The sequence below is a fragment of the Pipra filicauda genome, unplaced genomic scaffold (assembly GCF_003945595.2).
Source record: "Pipra filicauda isolate LSUMZ 115617 unplaced genomic scaffold, ASM394559v2 scaffold53_size3534045_pilon, whole genome shotgun sequence".
In the NCBI taxonomy this organism is placed as follows: domain Eukaryota; kingdom Metazoa; phylum Chordata; class Aves; order Passeriformes; family Pipridae; genus Pipra; species Pipra filicauda.
The window spans coordinates 3,442,370-3,464,622 of record NW_024104687.1 but is presented as its reverse complement, the minus strand read 5'-3'; the positions used below and the strand labels follow the sequence as shown (position 1 = coordinate 3,464,622).

The 22,253-nt window shown below is 42.8% G+C and overlaps 1 protein-coding gene across 1 annotated transcript; it reads right to left on the bottom strand.

Annotated features, from left to right (window-relative positions):
* Nucleotides 1-4,204: 4,204 nt before the first annotated feature.
* ABRAXAS2 (abraxas 2, BRISC complex subunit) lies at nt 4,205-21,745 on the bottom strand. Its single transcript, XM_027726435.2, has 9 exons — nt 21,656-21,745; nt 20,027-20,117; nt 17,102-17,138; nt 14,875-14,941; nt 13,349-13,539; nt 12,682-12,801; nt 11,936-12,020; nt 9,758-9,872; nt 4,205-6,426 (listed from the first exon to the last, which is right to left on the bottom strand). Exons 1-9 carry the CDS (start codon nt 21,725-21,727, stop codon nt 5,960-5,962), a joined length of 1,245 nt encoding a protein of 414 aa, XP_027582236.1. The 5' UTR covers nt 21,728-21,745; the 3' UTR covers nt 4,205-5,959.
* Nucleotides 21,746-22,253: the final 508 nt, after the last annotated feature.

The following is a 22,253-nucleotide window of genomic DNA, read 5'->3' as shown; positions in this document are numbered from 1 at the left end:
CTCAAACTATCTCTCCATTTCCTGGTCAGGGATTTATTGTATGGCCCTTCAAAATTCAAGGCAGGATCTAGGATTAAAAGAACCAGAGGTCTTCCTTGCTGAAGTGAGTAGGAGTGTTCTCCATCCTCTCTCTACATTCTATAATCCTGCTGGTAGAAGAGGCAGTTCCCGTTTTGCAGCTGTGACGCTGTGTTGGTGCAGCTGTCTCCTATTCCATACTGTGTTCCTTGCTAAAATAACTCCCTGTGGTTTCCCTGGGATCCTTGCATTACCCAACTGCCCTTGGGAGCAGGGATATCGCATTCCTCGTGCTTTCTGAGAGTGCAAAAGATCCACCATGGATTCAATGTGCAACTGAGCATTTCTGATATCAGAGGAAAAGGAGGGACCTGCACAACAGCACTTAATGAAACAAAGGTTTCATTTCAGTGGGAATCCAGACTCCCACTTCACTGCATGGCTGATGCACACTCCTGGAAAGCTCAGCTTTCTGTTCTTTCAAATATTCAGGCTGTATTAAATTTAACATCAGCTCGTTAGGAGTTATTATTAGCAGGTGACAGCTCATTTCATATACCCAAAGTCAGCAAAGCATTAATCTTCCTGCACGCCAAAGCCTTGGATTATTGCACTGACGACGATCTTTAAGGTCCCCTCCAACCCAAACCCTTCCATGATTCAAACCTCTCCACAGGCTTAAAGATAAAAACCTGTGGAATAGCAAACAGTGCCTCCCATGCTGCCTTTCAGCTGGGCACTCCAGCTACTCAGACCAGAAAGTTACAGCCACAGCATTGGAGTGCCATCACTCTGTTTAATCAACTTTTCCCATAAGTCCTGAATATGAATGTTTTATTTAAGATTACTCCATTTATGGCTAAAATTAGTAATTCCTTTATAGTGCTCCAGATCACCAATGATTCCTGCTCACACCTCCAAAATGACAGCTACAGCAGCCTCTTGCTCTTGAAAATGTGTCAGAAATCACAAACTGGCACCAAAAAAAAAAATTGTAGGAACAATCCTCGTGGTGGAAATGGGCCTTCTGAAGGGAAAACTCTTAGCAGTACTGGTTTTCCTCCTTTGGAAAAAAAAGTCACATTTGCCCAAAGCAAAATGTTGAGCAGGAAAATAACTTTGGTGGAAGTGTTTTTTTTTCTTTTTAAATCATATTGCTTATAATGGAAGAATTTCAAAACACCTGTATGTTTATTCTAATGACTTGTCTCTTATGGGTTTTCAGGTCTACCCTTCCTAACATCTTCTCCAATAAAGCCAAAGGAAATAAATGCAAGGTACACAAATCCACATAAGGGAAATAACCAACTCTTCTCTTTGGTACAGGTGAGTACCAAGATTCCTGGTGCCAGCAGAGCCCCCAGCATGGCTTGGCACCACAGGATCCCAGAAGAGATGGAAATAATTAATGCAAAACCCTGCAGCGACCTGGAGTGCTGCAGAGCAGCAGCTTTCCCAGCCTTGGTATCCCTGAGCTCCTTCTGCACAGCTCAGCAGGCACCTTTCCCTAATAAGCCTGGAAAAGGCAATAATGTTTTGTTTTCCCTGGACAACGCTTAGAGAAAAGATAAAGAGCTCCAAGTTAGTATCTTGTTTAAAGGTCAGAGAGAAGAAAAAAATCTACTTTCCTAGGTGGAAAAACCTCCTAGATTTCCACTGGCACACAGCCCACTCCTGGATTTAATCCTGACCCACCCACGCTGAAGCCAATGCGATTGTGGTGATCCCTTCTTTCCTGAAGGCAGCTCTTTTACTGGATCCAGCTGACCTGCTTTGACATCCATCTTCACTTGCAGGACTTGCTCTGGGGAGCTGAACCTGAAATTCTCTCAAAGTAAGGAGAACAATCTCCCAGTGCTCACTTCACTGAGCCTGGAGCTCGTGTAAACTGAGCTTTCCCAACCCTCTGCCCTCCCTGCCTTACAAACCTGTGGAGTGCAGGATTTGCTCCCTTTGGAGGAGGGTTTCCAAGTAACACCTTGATTTTTCACCTGTTCCAGCCCTTCTGTCCCTCGTGAACAATGATTATCTCCCCATCCAATTTTGATGGAAGTTAGTAAGTAAAAGAGACAGCCCTCTCTGCTTCCACCAGTGGGAATAAACTGCCAGAGGGGAATCCACAGGTATTTTTCTTCACAGCAAGAGAATCTCCTTTTTTCTCCTCTTAGGAACTTCGGCTGAGATGCTGCAATACTATAAAAGGTTATTTATGGTTAAGAGAGAAGAAAAACAAAACACAAGAGTCAACAACCTGAAGAAACATCCTTACGCTTGGCTACACGAGGTGTGAAACATGGAGCACATGGGAGTTCTGCAGGAGCGCCCCGAGGGGGACAAATGTTCCTGTCATTGTTCTGACCACAGGCTGGGACAGGTCATGGTTTGGGGTGGAAGGGACCTTCATGATCATCTTCTTCCACTCCTTGCCATAGACAAGGACACCTTCCACTAGCCCAGGTTGCTCCAAGCCCCGTCCAACCTGGCCTTGGACACTTCCAGGGATGGGGCAGCCACAGCTTCTCTGGGCAACCTGTGCCAGGGCCTCACCACCCTCACAGGGAACAATTTCTTCCCAATATCCCACCTAACCCTGCCGTCCGGCAGTGGGAAGACCTTCTCCCTTGTCCTTTCCCTCCAGGCCCTTGTCCAAAGCCCCTCTCCAGCTCTCCTGAAGCCCCTTTAGGCACTGGAAGGTGTCCAAGTACTTACCAATTTGCTAATGAAACTCTAATGAAACCTCTGTTTTCTTCCCAGGTCTGCAAAAGCGAGCAGTATAAAGGTTTTTCACACAGATGCAAATACCCCCACACAGATCTGACAGAGAAATGTGCGTGTGAAACCAGTGTAATTTTACACACCAAGAGAAAGCTGGGGGAAGATTCTCCTCAAAGCCAACACCTTTCAAGCTGATCCACGGACTGCTCAGAGGCAGAACCACGGCAGAGCCAAGCAAAGCAAGTCTGTTATCAAAAAGCTTAAAATAAACCTTGAAGCACCAAAAAAAGCCAAGTTTCAGTGTGATTCTAGTTAAGTTCAGTATAGTCTGAAGCATCTTCCCACTTAACAGGAAATCTTATCAGTTTGTTTATTTTACTTTGCTGCTACATTAAACAGTGACAGCTTCCCTTTAAATTTTAACTCAGGACATGTCAGAGGCACTGAAATGATCCTGAGCTGTCAGGAGATGTGAGACATGAACTCAAAACCTGCAGAGTCACGAATATGTCAAAATTAACGATGCTCACGTGTCCTTCTGACAACACACACCACTCCCTAAGCAAAGAGGGGACTTGGAGGCTCCTGTGGTGTCAATCCAAGCTAATTTCAGAAATATTTGGTGATGCTTCCCTTTGTAAGCATATGTGAGAGTTCTAACTCACTGAGTCTCTCCATATGGTACATTCCTGTTCTTCTACTATAAACAATTGGGGGAGAATCAAAGTAAATTTGGAAATAAACAGCAATTCCAGGTTTCTCACAGCACTAAAACGAAAAATATTTCACTGCACCAGGAAAACTGCAGGACTTGGAACTGAAGGGCACAGATGCCAGTTTTCAGTAGCTTTTCCTCAGTGCTGCCTCCCTGTTAGTGAGAGGACACGGCTGCAGGCCCTGCTGCTGGGCTTTGTGCTCCTGGGAATCACCAGGAGAGACCGTCCATGAGTCAGATGTGGAAAACTGCTGTTTCACGGGTGTGAAGCTCCAGTTTTATGACTAAAGCCGCTCCCTGTTGCCTTCAGGCAGATCACAACCCCACACTGCTATATTTAGCAGGACTGTAATGAAAACTGCGAAGTCCAGTCACGTGTACTTCTGCCAGGATATCATCTGAATTAAAAATAAATAAATAAATAAACCCATACCCTTTGTTCTTATGAGTCAGCAGCTACGGTAAATGAAAATACCTGCAGATGGGCGCTGGCTACAGGGCAGGATGACACACAGGTCGCACCACAGATCACCTACATGTTGTATGTAAAACCAAGGCAGTTTTTGGTATAAAACCCCCAGAATTCAAGGACCTTGTATCAACATAAACATGGAATACACATGGCATAGTGCTGCCCTCTCCCCCTCAGTCCCCCAAACAGAGCAGCCTTAACAAACCCCCGCTTCTGAGCTGCATGTCTGTAGCCCAGTGAGTTCTTTCACTGAGGTGGAACTGGACAAGTATTAAAATCTATGCTACAGGATTAAATAAGATTTTATTGTCACATTTAACTGCTTTGTCAGAGATGTACATTTTGCAGGTTTCTGTACGGAATAAAAGTAAAAGACAGTGGTTGCCAACCTGTCAATCCTGATTCCAACAGTGACACGTTTATACCTGAGCCAGAGGCATAAACTCCAGAGCAAGGTCTCTGTCCCATGGACTGCAACACTCCAAAGCAAAATCCATCAAGTTAAGGCTAATGAGAACAATGTAAAATAGTTAAAACCAGAGCACTGGATGTTTAAAGGTGGAAACACTCGGAAGAAGAGTGGCAATTTTAACATCTCGTTTTTCCCAAAGTTATTTTGCTTAATTTAGTACAGGTCAGGGAGAAGGCAATGAACAGACTTTTGCCTACAGATCCAATCCAAAAGAATAAAATTTCAGTGTGTAAATCTGACAGATTTGAAATTTTTAAGCGACTGCTTTGCTGTTCTGGGTGTAAACCAAGGAAGTGGTTACTGACACCTCGAGTGATAAATGCTGCAGATAACCTCATCTTAAAATGTGTATTTTCTCATTTACACATCAGGGATAAAGTCCAATAATACAAACTTCTTAGTGGCACAATTTCACATATTTTGGGCAACGTTAGCATACAAGCAGTATTTAAATAAAAGTAAGTGCATCCAAACATGAAATTCTCTAAATATACCACACTTCATTTATCCCAAACGGCAGTTTTCTGACAAGAGCTGTAATTCAATTTAAAATAATCATTTACACGTTTCACCCAGAGGAAAAGAGGTAATAAACCCAGGGGACTCTCCAAACAATCTTCTCCTACCCTATCCCCCTATTTAATACATAAAAAACTCATCTAGAAGCGTAAATCCAATACTCAGATGCAAATAAAATGCAAGAAGCAGTCTCTGATGTTTGCAATTTGCAGACTCCAAAGTCCAATCATGATGGAATTTACTACTTCTGTCGGTCATTTACTCCTGCATGTGCACTTTGTATTTATACTAAAATAACCAATGAGACAATAAATGAGGCCAGTGTGGCGTAAAGTCATTGTAAACCCAGTGAGACCAGAATAATTATATTTATGACATTCATTTGGATGATTTACCAGGCATCCCAACTCCCCCCCCTCAACCTTTACAGAAAAAAAGGCAACCATCAGTTGAAGTGAGACACATTCTGCTTGTAAAAAAGGTCAAACCAAAGCCCTCCTCTGATAAGAGCATGCCCACAGAAGAAGGTTGACCACATCTTTTCCAATCAGGCTTCTCAGAATTATCAAGATTTCTCTGCTTGCAAAGGCCAATTTGGCTTACCATCGAAAGCTATTTTGAAGGCGGCTGATATATTTATTCCCTTTCAAAAATTAAAATTCAAGGCATGATAGTGCAAGAGGTAAGTTTTGATTTGAGAACATTATCTGTAGACTAACTGTGCTTAGTTACTACATCCCAATTTATTGTCTTAAAGAAAATATGGCAACAAAAGCTACAAGATCTCTATAAATTTCATTTTGCCTAAATTTACCAGTACATCCATGAACCTCATCAGTATTAGTACAACTTGATTATCCTAATGATTCCATTATAAAACTTGCAAAATGTATCACAAGGTGAATAAACCATCTAGTGCAAGTCTTCTACATTTTGTGTGCACAGTAATCCTGTGTAGTTCATCTCCTCCACGTTAAATCCCCAAAGTCTCTCGGTAACAATTATGAAAAAACAGTGTCAGGTGGATTCTTTTGTTTTCCCCCCCCCATCAAATCTGAGAAGTTTGAGTGTTCCTGGAATCACCATCGGGATGTGCTGGAGGTCGTGAATCCCTTGTCTGTGAGTATTCACTGTCAGAGGACTCTGTGGGTTCAAGCAAATTCTCATAATCACTGTCTTCTGATTCGTCAACATTGTCACCGACCGCTCTTTGGGAAGATGGCATGGATGCTCCATTACCAGAATATTTCAATCCTGCATTTGTGGACACATAACTGGAAGAACCTACTGCTTGAGGCCGAGGCATGAAGACACTGCTGTCCAGGAGCCCGGGGCCGGCAGCACTGTCCTGGCTGGTTGCATTGAAATCGGAGTACGGAGGGGGAGGATCAGAGACATCCGAATCTTCCAGCGTGCAGCCTTCCACAGCAAACCCAGTGTAGGACATCCGGGGAACAAACATGGGTTCCAAGTTATCTGTTGGCATTTGCCTGCTTAAAATTGCTTGCTGCATTCCTACAAAACAAAGAACATGGGGGTACTTAATGCTTTCTTGGCAATGTGGTACCCGAGCTGTGACCCCCACACGGCGCCGTCCTCTCTGCTTTCTTTCTGGTTGTTATTAAATGTTCATCCCTGGCATTGCTTTCCAACTCCAGCACTTGATTTTGTCCTCTCAGTCTCCACTGCTCATCTTTCCTAATTCTGATTTTTGTCTTATATAGTCATCAATACACTATCCCTGACCATCACATCAAATCCTGCTTATTGCTACATCCTACTCCTGGAGCGTGACAAACTGCCCTAAATTTAGCAGTGCAGCCATAGAACTCATCAGTATCAGCACAACCCAATTATCCCAGTGATCACATTTCAAAAACAAAATGTGTCAGAAAGCAAATAAAGTGCAGGCGTGCTACGTTTTCATGTGCACAGTCACCCTGTACAGTTCATTTCCTCCAGTTTAAGCTCCCAAAAAGCACAGCTACAGGATGTTTCCACCTCATCTTTCCTCTGTATTTTTGTTCCCTCTCACATCCAAGAGCACAGTGACCTCAGTTAGGGCTCATCGTGGCTGCTCCTCTCCACCTGTGTCTTACTCAGTACTCAAAGCTTGACTCACTTTTCATCTGTGATAGCTGATTTCTGATGTTCCATCTTAAAAATACCACTTTCTACTTTCTCTTCCAATGCCCCTTGTGTTTGGGGGCAATCTCATGAACACCTGCAAAGACATTACCTTGTTTTCTTCCCTCAAATTATTATTTTAAAATCCGTACTCTCTTTAAAAACCTAAGTGATGGAATTAGAGCTGCAGGTGTAACAGGGTTATCAGAACAGGAATGTAAAAGTCATCTAAAATGAGATGATTTGGCAAATATTTTAAGGAAGACATGCACAGGAATAATGAACTGTAAAACCTTACAAAATGAGGAACAGTTGCATCCCTCTGCAGAAAAGAAACACTTGATCTAAGTCAACTATAAATATCAACATGCATGAAGTGTGTTCAGCTGTTGAGATACAGGTATGTATTATTTCACTGCAGTGGTCAAGAATACGACTGGAATACACCTAATTTTGAACACCACAGTTTAAAAAACAGGGAAAAACTGGAGAAACTCCAAGGAAAGGACTCTTTAGAGATCTAAAAACTATGAGCTAAGAGGAAAGGCTGCAATAACAGGGATGAGAAGGGAAGACTTGAGGAAACAGTTTCACTCTTCAAAGGTGCCTATGAGGCTGCTATGAAAAGGTAAGTTATGTACATCAGACACAAGGAAAAACTTCCTGGCAGGAATGTTGTTAAGCACTGGGAGAGACTGAAGTTTTTGACTGGTTTCTAAATGGTTATTAACCTCCAGACACCTGTCAGAACTGACACTGGGATAGGTAAAGTGACAGCCAAAATAGGATCAGCTCTACTTACTGTAACACCACATTTCTGGGAAAAACACAAATGAAGGGTGAACAGTTCCTTTCATCAAGTCAATGAGATGTCCCTTAGGAATAAAAGGTGCATATTCCCTCCAGTGGCTGTGTAACAGCACTCCATTTTTGGGCCACAATGTGAGAACTGCAGTGGGAGATTTCCTGGCACCTGGGAAGTGCACAGCACTCACCATAGCCTGGAACACCTTACGTGTACAAAACTACTTCACTGATCTGGCAAATAAAGTCTCAACTGACTTCTATGCTGCAGTGTAAAGTCACAGCCTGCTAACCAAAAGTTTGTAAGAATAACAAGCTTTCACACAACACTACTGCAGGAATTGAAATCAAATGCTCCCTCTTCCTCCAGCCCGGAGAATGATTACCTGGAATATTTAACTCAGTAAAACCAAAGAAATTCTCCTGCTATTTAGCAAGTCAGAGAACACAAGGCCAGATTCAGCATTTAACTACTCACATCTAAAAATATTGCAGGGTTACAAGCTGCATGTTTTCTTGTTTCAGCCCTCTCACATGATTATCTGCTCTGGGTGAATTCTCAGTCCAGCATTTGCATCTCACTAGTAGTACCTAGAGGTGAGCACAGGCTGCTCTTCCTCCTCCTCCCCCAGCTTTTCCATATAACTGGATCAGCTCCAGGCACACTAAATACCCACCTCTACTTCTCCATAGTAGCAGTTCCCTGCCTGCTTCATCTACAGCCAAGCAGGAAACAGCAGTGACTCATGCACTTCCATCTTTTAAATGGTCTGGAGCTAATCCTGGCTCTTTTACCTTATCTCTGGGGTTCAGAGGAAGGAGAACCTGGGCTGACAGATCAAACTGTGCTCTGAAATGCTCATGTGGTAACAGTACCTTGCTGTTTGGAGCAAATAAAAAATATCCACTCATGGCAGCAGCAGGGCCATTGCAGAGTTTAGGGTGTTCACCCACCTAAATCATCTTTCAGTGTCAGACACAGCTTTAGGTAACAGGACACACAAGTAATAAAAGCCATCTTGTAGCTAAAATGATGAAATTTGGTTATTTGCTTATCTCTTCAAATATAAAAAAAGAGGCAGTGTTTGCTGAAATATGTAATTGGCTTATGAATTACTTGGGTTTTAATCTTACTTCCCATTTGTCTATTCTCTCTGCTCCTACTCTCTACCTTTGGTCTTCCCTTGCCATCACAAATTAAATTGGATCAGCAATGTCTCCTTGGAAAGGTCTGAGCTCTCCACAAAACTTATCTACTCCTAAGCAAAAGTCTACTGAGGCGACACTCAATTTTTAGGCAGGAGGGACAGTGTGGCAACCAGGCAAATATGCTCACACAAGTCTCACTGATTCAGGAAATTATGGAGCAGCAAAAGGAGATGAACAAACACCTGAAAAGATTTAGTTCAACACTGAGAAGTGGTATTTCAATGCTAAACATGTTCACCACTAAGACAGGAAATGGGAGTGGGAATGGAGAGTGGGAAAGGGAATGAAGATTTTATAAAACCATGGATAGCTCCTGTTCTGTAAACACATTACCCTGTTTCTTTCCTGCAACAGGAGTCTCTCCAGTGTTTAGATTTGTTTCTTCCACTTTTCCTTTCCTACAGCTGATCTTTTCCTGTATTATTTCCAGAAATTACTTTCACATTCTTTCTCTACAGTGTTGTCTCTCTCCTATATTTTAAGCTTGCTAGCACTGCATGAACTCCAGCAGAAATACCTGCAGTATTTCCCACACACTTTCACAGTTCCAGTGTCATGCAACGTAAATCCATCATACACACTTCCCAATGGGACTTTTTTCCCATGAGTTATCAGGAATAAAAAAAATTATTTTAACTCTACAAAACCTTTTGTACTTACAGCATCTGCTTCTGAAAAAAAAAAAAGTAATTAAAAGGCAACTTACTTATTTCTTGTTCTTTTTCATTCTTCTTCTGTGCGATTTGCCTTTTTAACTTGTTCACATCAGCTTGAAAAGATTCAACAACACGTTCACTTTTTTCTACATCTATACATACTGCCTGGGAGAAAAACATAAGATATGCTAAGATTGTGCAAAAATATAGGAAATATTTCCATGACAACATTAATAAAGCTCCTACCAGACAGGAAGCCATTAAAAGCACAAAACTAAAAGCAGGACTTCACTGTATCAGAGTGTGATATTTAAGCTCAAGATCATTTTCTTTACTGGCTGTTGCCAATTCCCAACTGCTGCATTACAGGAAAAGCATTTCCAAATAATTCATCATTACAGAAGATTTGTAATAAGATCCAAAGTTAGTAAGTGTCCCATCCTGGAAGTGTTCAAGGCCAGGTTGGACAGGGCTTGGAGCAACCTGGAATAGTGGAAGGTGTCCCTGCCCACAGCAGGGGGTGGAAGAAGATGATCATGAAGGTCCCTTCCAACCCAAACCATTCTGTGATTCAATGTATTGGTCATTATCATTAACCATGATCAGTTCTGAAGAGTACACAACCCTAAAAGCTGTTTCTTCTCCAAAAGGTGACTCTTAGTGGCCTTACCTGCAGAACTGAAAAACATGAACTATGCTTTCAATTCTGTATCTAATTTTTAGAAGTTTAATTGGGGAATAATGCAAATACATGTCTAAGCTGCTTAACCAGAAAACTGATTTCCAGTCCTGTAACATTCTCTGTTAGACAGTCACTTCAAAGGTAAAAGTTCCTCAAGTCAGTCAACGCCAAAATTAGTTTTGAGCTCTGTAAACCTTGTACATGATTTACACAGTGAGATACAACAGTTAAAATTCTAAAAGGTAGGAAGACAACTCCCTGTTGATCAGAGAATCATGAAATTGTTAAGGTTGGAAAAGACGTTTAAAATCATCGAGACCATCAATCCAGCACCACCACCATGTTCACCTCCAAACCAAGGGCATCCACGTGTTTTTGAACAGTTCCAGGGATGGTGATTTCACCACTTCCCTGCACAGCTTGTGCCAACACCTTCCTGTGAAAAACCATTTTCTAATACCCAGTCTGAACCTCCCCTGAAGCAGCTTGAGGCAGTTTCCTCTTGTCCTGTCCCTTGGTCCCTGGGAGCAGAGCCTGACCCCCACCTGGCTCCAATCTCCTTTCAGGTGGTTGTAGAGAGCAATAAGGTCCCCCTGAGCCTCCTTTTCTCCAGGCTAAACAACCCCATTTCCATTTCCAGATCCAGTAATTCAAACAACAGCAGGAGCACAAAGCATATACGTGCTCTTGGCATAAGCAGTGTTACAAATAATGCCAGAAGCTGATGAAACAGAGCTCTGAAGATAAATTTTTCTATCCCTTGAAGTTTCCCTGTGTGTGCCTTACCCACCTTACAAAGCAGGCTGGGAAGCAGCAACTTCCCACTGAGAAAGAGCAGCTCCCCTGTGCAGGCAGGGCCAGGGGATGGTTGGAGGGATTGCTGCCTCGTTCCCTGCTCCATGAGCAGACCAGCAGAGCTGAGCTGGAGCAGAGACACAAATCCCCCCAGGGCAGATGCAGAGGGAAAGCCTGGGAACAAGCTGTGACTGCAGCACAATTAGCAGCTGTGTGAGCTCCTGGGGCAGCACAGCCACGCTGCTCTTCACACAGGACAAGCTGTGAACTGACAGGCACACATCGAGTAGATCTGACACTCCAGGCACTTTCAGATGCTTTGGCACATTTGGAGCAGGATTCACTCATGCTCCACACAAGTTTTAACTAACAGATGGAGCTCTGCTGATGTTTCATACCCAGAAGTCATTTTTAAACCTCTGCAAATCCCTACAGCCTTCAGCAAGGCTTCTCTTCAATGTATACTCTTAAAAATAACTAACACCTCCCAGAAATCCCTAAGTATTGAATCATTTACTTGAAAAAGAGAAAGAATTGATGATATTCATACCAACCACTTTTACAGACTGGAAGTGCACACATTAAATAGAAATGGACATATTTCTTTATTAAAATCAGACTGATTTTCCTATGGTTCATGATAATTCTTTATGAGCTCTAAAAATCTCCATCCCCTCCACTCCTGGTTTAACCAAAGGATGAATAAAAGATGCCACAGACATATTGACCAATATGAAGTAAAGGATGTTACCTGTACTTTTTCCTGAAGTGCATTATAAACCTGATAGATAGCCCTGATGTCCTTCATCACTCCATCTTTGTCAAAAAAATCAGTACTAAAAAAAGGAAGCAAAGCAGAAATCATCAGTTAGAAAAGACAACACAGGTTCCTAGCTCATGCTGTCTTTGAGTTGCCGTTAAGCAGTCTATCTCTGTATTTCTAAAATGTATTTTATTGCTAAATATGCTATTTTAGCAATAGTATGCTGCTAAAAACGTACAATACTGTCGAGATCCAGTTGGACAGCAGCATTTTCAATACCAAAATTACTTCTGGAACAACAAAGTCTCATTTGAATGAGATTAAACTTATGCAGAAATCTTTAAGCTTGTATAATTTGATTGTTAACAGTCAGAAAAGCTACTTGGCATTTACAGCATGTAAGTAAAAATTCTTAAGAAAAACAACAAGATTTCCGAGTCAGAGTTCAAGTTTTAAATTAAGCTTGCACACGGAATTCCTTGGGGAGGTGGATGGTGGGTGGAAATCAAACCAGAAGCTTCCAGCCAGAAGGCTCAGAGCATGGACTGGCCACACCAACTCTGCTTTTCTGAGGAGTGCACCGAGTTCCCTGAAAGATTCAGTTTTAAGCAGGAAAAAAGCACAGTAAGAACTGACCATTCTTCTCCTGAACTAGTTTTTTCCTTGTAGTATTCTTTGGGAGGTGCAGAATGTGGAGCTGGATGACTAATTCATTTTAAAGGAAAAATCCTTACCCGTGTTCCTTGATAACTTTGGCATAATTTTGAGAAGTATTTGGCACTGAAGAAACTTTGTATTCCTGTTGACTAGTGTTGCCTAGATTAGGAATAGTAAGCGACACCCTTTGATTATACCTGCAGAGAAAGTTTAGAAAGACTTCTTAATTCATTTGCAAAAGATCCCTTACAATGGCCTTATATTATTCCAGCTCTCTGATGATCACAACTCTTCTCATTTTAAAGCTTCTGCATCAGGTTTGTTATAAAAGCTGCTAAATATTACAGGTTGGGTTCAAAATAATTGCAGGATCAAAAATTCCTACCTCCATACCTCTTAGGACCTTTGAAATGTGCACTTGAACTACCACAGACACAATCAGGTGCACTATAAGAAACATGGTACTGACATCTGATATCTCTTAAAATATATTTTTTGTTTGTTTGATGACCTAAAGTCTGAAAAGAATTTTTGCTCACCCCAACTTTAATTCATAAATTATTTGCACAGGGAAAAAAGCTGCCATCACTAACAAGTGGTGGCTTGTTACACTAACAAGTGCACCCCAAGACATTATTAGACAAACATATAATTTACATATAATTGTACAAACTTTTAAATAGTTTGAAGAATAGCAGTAAGAAGCAAAAAATGAGGCTTGGCTCATATACAGAGATGGCTTACCTTCTGTTTGGTCTAAAAAGCACATATTCTAAAGCATGTGTTGAGTTATTTGCAGTGGAAATGAAGCTGAAGAGAAGGAAGACAAGATCAGGCACTCCAAGGATGTGTGTCAGCTGTTTATGAATGATGTGCTCTCTATATGACATTTGCTGCTGCGTGTTTCTCCTAAACCTGTACCATCCAATAACGTTCTGCAATCAAAGTACATCAGAAAAGTGTTAACTCAGAGATACACATTTACCTCCTGAGAATAAAGTGGCTAAAACTGTGGTATCACAATTAGCCAAAAGCTTTATTACAACAAAACAAACTGAATTCCTGGAGATTTGCACCTATTAAAAGAATAGAATTCCTAGAGATTTGTACCTTTGCACCAAAACAAGTGTAGCATCCTGTTACAACACAACTGTCAATTATAAAACAATATAACTCCCATGTTAAATAAAAGAACAGGAAGCTTTGTTTTTAACTTTTTTAATATTAAATATTAAATTATTTAGCCTGAATGTAATAAAGCCTGCTTAGTTTGCTAATAAAAGAGAATACAAGACTGTCTTTATTCCCAGACAGCAGTATTTCTTTCTTTTTTGACATTATGACAATTAATGTCATTAAATCTGTGATACTGTAGTCACATGACACTTCAAGTTTTATTTTCTCTGGTTTTGCCTACTTTCCCCCCACAGATTATGCACCTTGCCAGTCTCCCTGTAAGGCAGATCCTAAAAAAATAACATTCCAGTGAAAACTAGTGGGAGACTAACATTTTTAAATTATGCTTTTTGCCTCATCTCCTGAGGGGGAACTTAGTATCCTCTGTAATGTTCTAGAGTAGAGTTATAGGGTCACAGAATTCAGGATTCAATACTGGAAACTCACTCCACCACTTCACTACATAAGGGACCACACCTTCAGCTCTGCTCTTTGATGTATCAGTTCTGAAACAACTCTTGGATAATTAGAAAAGGTTTGAGTCTTCTCCAAAGAACTAATAAAATTTAATCTTCTTAATACTGGTTGTGCTACTAACAACCATGATTTAGAGCTGTGACAATATCTTTAAACATCCATAAGCTGTGACATAACTGATGGGAGAGTTTTTTCAGTTTAAAACTGACAGTGCAAAAATTGCAATTACAAGGCTAAATCGTTACAATACCTTCAAATGAACTCTTTCAAACAGATTTTCAGATCAACTGCATTTTTGGTGGGTTCAGCAGCAAAGTACACAATCATTAGGCCACATTTTTAGCTCAGAAATCTGAGTGGGTTAATGCAGCCTTTCACTTTTGGAGACCTACGCTTAAATCCTTCACATTTCTTCAGGGAAATTAGACATTGCCCCCGGTTTAACCTAAGCACCACAAATCCACCAACTTCTGTACAGGATAAGCCCTGGATCAAAACAAACCATCAGATTTATGAAAGAAAATATTTCTCCTAGTTAATTACCTTTTTCTGTTCATTTGTTTTCCAAACCCAGTCTTTCTAATGACCAGAACAGGAGGAAAAGAGAGAAAACTTACTTTTCTTCGGTCTTTAAGGATCCTGTCCAAACTCTCCTCGTTAACCTTGCCTGCATAATCATAAAAGCTGGAACCAAACAGAAAGAGAGAAAGGCAGATACACAGTTTACACACATATATTATACATAAAGTAAACAATTTACACTTTGAACATTCTTCAAATAGGTGGCATTCTATACAATACAAAGCAATTTCCAGAGTTTTACCTTTATCAACATAAATGCACTGTTTTAATCATTAAAACCCTGCCTAAAAGAAAGGGAAGCAGGGCTATTTTAGATGCAACTTCAAACCAGTTTCTTGAGCTCCAGTCCTGCAATTAGACTCACGTGGTTGGACCCTTGAAGCCAAAAGAGGCCACAATAATCCAAAGCATCATGGTCTTTCCATATGGCTCTGCTTCCAGAACTGAGGCTCAAACATGTCGTTATTTTGAGGGCACAACAGATTTAAGCATTTATACACCTACCTACACACACAGGTTTAGAAATTTAAGTAGATCACACTGCATGATAAAAGGAGAAACATTTGAAAATAGATTGCTCCCTGCCTTACCTGCCAAGTCCTTGGTCTCTTTCAAGAGCTGGTATCACTAACACCTCAAGCAGTGCAGGAAAACACTCTGGTTTAGAGGTGTGTGATCTCAGCTCTTATGTGGGGGTGTAAAAAACACAAGAGAAAATCCTGAGCTCTGTACTTGGCTGGTAAATAAGGGTGGAAATAGCATTTGCTTCAAGATGCAAGTTGTAGTGAAAATTCAGACTACAACTAATTACTAATTTGAGATACGTATTATTTGCATAATCTTTTCAATTCATGTTCACAGTATTTATTTATGCATTCTGGTAAGTAGTAGCTATGCAATTCTTTCTCCCTCTGTGCTTTATAAGAGTAATTTTTCTATAGGATGAGCAACTGGTATGTAATGAAAGACATCCATCTGAAAACTCCACAGACAGAGAAATCAGTCTTTTGAAAATCCTTGCTTCTCATTCAGTACCAGCACTGGAACCAAGGCTGTCATACCCAACATCAGCAGTGCCAGCTTACAAGAACACAGTGGATGAGCAACAGGCCTCACATTGGCTACAATTAAGTCAAAAGGACAAGGCAGAAAAAGCCCAAATCAGCATCTGCTACAATCAGTGGAGCAGAACAACCAACAGCACGCTCTGGTACTGATAAAAGGTGCATGAGCTGTGAGAGCTTCCCTCGTGCTCTGCAGTGAATGGATTCACCGTTTTCCTGTGCAGCAGCACACAGGGGATACTTCTCCCCTCCCTCCATCAGCTCAGGCACTAACAACCCATTCCTTGACTGGGGGGAAGCAGGGAACGTGATCCGTTTGGATATGCGCTGCACAAAGCGTCCCTGGGATCCAGGAAGAGCCTCCCAGACACTGGGATATTATCTCCATGTGTGGAGTCTGCAGCATTTAAATCACTGCCTTCAGAGTACCCTCTCTGTAATTATCAACCAGCAAGTGACTGACTGCAGCTTTTCTCTTAATGCAACCACTGTCAATCATAATATCTAAGCTACTGTGTCTTCTTAATTGGTTGGAAATCTCCAAATAAAGACAGGAGGAGATTAATTGGGAATTCCTTCTAAAAAGGAATTCTAGACAGCGCTTTAGAAGCCATCACTGTATTAACAAATGAAGACTACATGTAAATAGATGGAAGCTGTTAAATAGAATACATTAGCCCCATATTTAATTTAAATTCCGGAGTTCAGAAGATCAGAAGGCAAAAATCACTAGAAAGCTGAAAGATTCAGAATAATTAGTTGGTGCAGGTCAGTACAACTAACCACAAAACAACTTGGTAACCCCACAAGGTACAAGGGTTAGGGCACCAGGGTGTGCTGTGACCCACCAGGCCCAGGCAGAGCCAACCTAAAACTGCAATGATTTCAATTGATTTTGACATCCATCCTCATTATCAGAGTGGTATGATTTGAACTGACTCCTATTCTACCTCCACCAGCTACCCAAGATGGAAATTCAAGAAGACAGAGAAATAAGCCCCTTCCAACCTAAGGTAAGTGCTACTAAAACTGTGATCTCGTAATTTCATTGTCATGGTTGGTGCCATTTCCATGGATTTCTGTAATACCATCAGATGAGCAAACACTGGTGGGGACATTTGAAATGCTAATACATTGCAGTGAGCTCCCTATTTTTATATTCTGCATCCAACACAGGAAGACAACAAAAAAAGCTTACCTAAAGAGTTTTGAACAAGGCTCATGGTTATGGATTTCTGCAACAACAAAGAAAAAAAAGAGATATATGTCCAGCTGCTTAAGGCAAAGGGAAATTACAGTGGCATATCTTGCATGAACTTTCCACATCACAGCTACTGAGCAAACAAACATTTGTGTCAGACCACACACTGCCCTTAATGTCTCAGCAACACTTGATGACACAGCACCATACCCAGAAAACTGGCTTCTCTTTATAATCTGACATTTTACAGAGGGAAATATTTTAATAAGACACACACTTGCTCAGATACACAGGGATATAGGAGCTTCAAATACACACAATAATATTTTAATACTATAGTTGTAACCTCCTCACAAAAGCATTTTTTCTCTTGGATATCCATTTCCACAACACTTTACTTGCATTCACAGACACTTTGTTACAGCAGCAATGAAGAAGAAAAAAAGGGATGGGGAAGGCAATCACTGTAATGTTATACACAGTGTTTCAAGAGGCAAGGCAAACAGTCTGTAATGACAAAAGGGGTTCAAACCCATTTCAAAACACTTAGCTGCAATTTGTAATTCTGTTCTATGAGATATTAAAAACTCAGAGCAGCATTTTTTCACTGAAAAGGTTGCAATAAATGCTAACGTGCTTATTTAAGGAGCAAAGGTTGTAACATGGCAGTAATCTCAGAGATGAGTAAGAAAAGAGTAAAAATCCAATCCCCATTATCTCTCCAACACCAAACATGACTTATTTTTTCAGGTGCTTGGAGCAACCTGGTCTAGTGGAAGGTGTCTCTGCCCATGGCAGGGGGTTGGAATGAGATGGGCTTTAAGGTCCCTTCCAACCCAAACCATTCCATGATTCTGTGATTCTATGATGATGTAGCACTAATATTTCCAGCTCCCACAGCAGAACCCCACTGGAGCGTTTAGCAACAACTTTGTTCAGACTCTTCCTTCCTGGAGGGTGACACACCACCTGCTGCTCAGGGCTGCCATCTCAGCAGAGTCACACTGGGATCACACTTCCCAGGAACAGCAGACTGCACACATTAACATCCCAGCATATTTAGTGTCTATCAAAACAAGGCCCAGAGCATCCATTCCAGGCCCACTGCCCAAGAAACTGTACATCCTCACTAGCAAGAACTCCTCAGGATGCTGCTGTGAGAGCTGCTTTCTTAGGAATTGTATAGAATTGTATCAACTCCAGTATTTTTGCACCATCATGCAGGAAACAATCTGCTAACAAAGCCAGTAAGTGCAATTATTGAAGCTTAGACCACTGTTTTCCAGGAAATATATTGACTGCAACAACATACTTGATCCTTGGGTTATGGTATTGCCACACAGACCTCGTGTTTTGAAAAACAGGAAGCAACAAGCCTCCTGCTCAGACCACATGAAGCAGCCAACATTCTAAATTTAAGGCTTACACATTGGTTTATTTATAGATATAGCATGTATTCTGTATATACACACATATATACTCAAATATCACCACTGATCTTACAGATAAAAGAAGTTAAAATTCATCTGTGACAACAGTGCCACAAAACTGTCAGTCTCCTGAGCCGGACTGGGAGTTCAAGAGTCAATGTTCACAAATAAATATTGAAGTAAAAGTCTGGTAAACAAAAAAAAAATATCCAGAAGGTCCTTATGGGTGGGTAATTTCCATTTTCATAAAGTAACTGTAACTAATAATGTGACAAAGGAGTGATCTAAAAAGGGAGTGATTTTTAACACCACAAACACTTGGTTTAGGAAACCAGGCCAAGGCTGCAGCTGGTGACATCACTGCCAACAATAACCAGGATCAGTGACCACTGCAGAGCAGTGTCTGCTTTAGAAACTTCAAAAAGTGACTGGCTCTGTCAGTTTAGTTTGAACACACAGAGCTATCAGCTGCTTCCCTCAGACAGTGCTCTGATAGTGATTATATGCACACACAAAAAATGCTATGCCTTTACTTTCTGTAATTTAGCTCAACTAACTAATTAATTAATTGACACTTCAGTCAATTTACCACTCTTGATCTCTTAGGAATAACCAGAACAGGAAACTACTCAACCTTCTGGATTGCTGTGCACACTGTGCACACCATCATCACTTCAAATCATCAGTTCTGTGTCAGAAAAACAACTGAGAGTCAATCCAAAGATGTTTGTGTGTTACCTGAGCTTTATGCAGACCCTGCTTTGTTATCTGGGATCAGATTCACAAAGCCAGGTATGGACACATTTGGGTTTTTAAGAAGGTTTAGATATATTTTAACATCTGGTTATATATACAGAAACAAAAAGGCCTTTTCTTTCCTACTTTCTACAAACCAAAGAGCTAAAAACATGCAACAGCTTCTCACTCATGTATGAAAAATCTAATTCAACTAACACTTAACAGCAAGAGCTTCAATCTTCTTTCACTTTTCACACGGATCAGCTGCAGAGTCCTTGTGCCAGTCAAACAAATTGTCTGACAAATATTTCTTGTCCAGTCTTGCTGTGACAGTTTATGATGTTGCCAGCTCCCAGCTGTCCATCCAAACCCTCTACTGAAAATCTGCCCCTTTCCAGTCTTAGTAAATCAAGCAATGAATTCATTTCACTTTGAGCACATGCTGTATTTAGGCAACTGTATCGAGAAACTCTCTGCAGGACCAACAGCTAAGTAAGCAATTTCTCCATCATGAAATGCAGATAAATGTCTCCAATAAACAATCTTTTCTTCACACAAGGAGATGCACAAAACTCCTGTAACTAGCAAAGGTTTGCTTCCTTTCCTCACAACCACAAACACATAGACACTGTGGCAAATATGATACACCCTGTGATGGTCTCACAGGTGAAGTGATTCTTAATGAAATTTTGTCCTGAGAACTTAAAACCTGAGCAGTGCCAATCTCAGAATGTCTCAAAGTTACATCACTTACCAATCACTTGTAGAAATTCAGTGTTGCTGATCTGTGAATCACTAATGCTAAAGGTCTCTTCTTGCCTCACCTCTCCCAGCAGAAATCCTTCCTACAATTTAAAAGGAAAATAAAAGGACTAAAAATGGAAAGAAATCCACTGCATACAGTCATTTACTGTAACTTTGTCAGCCCTTAAGTTGAACCAAAGATTTAGTTTGAAGCACACATCTGAGCTGCAGTGGGTACAACCTGCCCTGAGGTTCACCAAGGCTGATTTTCTGCTTTGCCAACATCCTTTCACAACACTGCAGGGATGGCTTGTCCAAAAATAACATTCTACACACAACTTACACAAGGGAAACACGTTATAGAAGGGAGGGCTCTGCCCCAGCCCCAAAGGGATGAGAAGGAGGCCTGAGCACAAGGCTGCTTTGCTCCTGCAAATCCAAGGGAAGTGGAGGTTACACCTGCAGAGCCTTACTCAAATTTCTGTGTGGAGACTGGGCTGGACCCTGAACATCAACAGGGATTATAAAACCCAGATGTTAATTTAAAGGTAAAATAAAGTAATTTATTCTCCATCCCTACCCAAAATGAGGAAGGAGACTGAGCAGGAATTGTGTGGTTTTGGCACAAGCACCGAGATGGTGGTGCAGAGCTAAAGAGCAAGCTCAGCCTAAAATCATGCCAACAAAACCGTGGGATTCGGGAACACCCCAGCTCTGCGCTGGTCAGTCGAGGCTGCGGGAAACCCACCCACGGAGCTTCTACACACGTGTTCCCTGCCTGCAACCCCAGTCCCGCGGGAGCCCCGCCCCGCCGGGAACATTCCGGAGGGAGCACTCCGAGCACCCCACATCCCAGGGAACACCCCTAGCATCCCACATCCCGGGGGGCAGAACCCCGGACACCCCACATTCCGCCCGGGCACCCCACATCCCGGGAAGCAGCCCGGACACTCCGCATCCCACAGGGAAGAACCCCGGACACCCCATATCCCGGGGGGAGGTCAGCAGGCTCCCCGCATCCTTTGGGGAGCAGCCCTCTGGCACTCCACATCCCGCAGAAAGCATCCAGGGCACCCCACATCCCCGGGAGCAGCCCGGGCACTCCACATCCCGAACACCTCACATCCCAGACTCCCCACATCCCGGGGAGCAGCCAAGACACTCTACATCCTGCCCAGGCATCCCACATTCTGGGGGGAGCAGCCCGGGCACCCCACATCTCGCCTGGACACCCCACATCCCGTCTGGGCATCCCACATCTCGCGAGGAGCATTCCGAGCAGCCCGCATCCCAGGAAACAGCCCTGCCATCCCACATCCCGAGGGGAGAATGCCGGACATCCCAAATCCCGCCCAGGCACTTCACATCCCACCCGGATACCCCACATCCCGGGTATCCCACATCCCGCACGGGGGGAACAGACCGGACACCCCACATCCCGCCGGGATACCCCACATCCCTCCCGGACATCCCACATCTCGCCCCGCCGCGCCCGTGTGGGGCCGCCCCCGCCCGCTGTGACCCGCGGCCGGGCCGCACGGTCGGCGGTGCGGCCCGCTAGCCCCGCAGCGCGGGCGCCGCTCGGTGTGCGGTGCCGGGGTGTCCCCGCGGCCCCGGGCTGGCGGCGCGGGGCACGTACGTGGTCGGCGCTGCTGTTGGCGCTGCAGTAGCACACGGAGCTGAAGGTGTAGCCGGAGATGGACGCCGCCATGACGGACACACCGCCGCCGACGCCACGGCGCATGCGCGCCGCCGCGCACGGCCGCTTCCGGCGGCGCCGCGGGGCATCACGGGTAGTGTAGGCCCAAGGGGCGACGGAGGTCCAGGGATTGGGGCGGGTATGGAACTGCGAGTCAGGAATGATTGGGTTTGGAACACACTCATGGGAAGGAATTCTTCCCTGTGAGGGTGGGGAGGCCCTGGCACAGGTTGCCCAGAGAAGCTGTGGCTGCCCCATCCCTGGAAGTGTCCAAGGCCAGGTTGGACGGGGCTTGGAGCAAACTGGGCTAGTGGAAGGTGTCCCTGCCCGTGGCAGGAGGTGGGACTGGATGGGCTTTAATGTCCCTTCCAACCCAAACCATTCCATGATTCCATGGTGTACACACGGAGCTGTACCAGGAGGCGACTCTGCAGCGGTGCCGTTCATCACTCCTATTTTTTACTTAATACACCTCGCAAAAAAAAAAAAAAAAAGCCTTGTAAAAGCAGCCACGTTTGTGAAATTTGAAATTAATAAA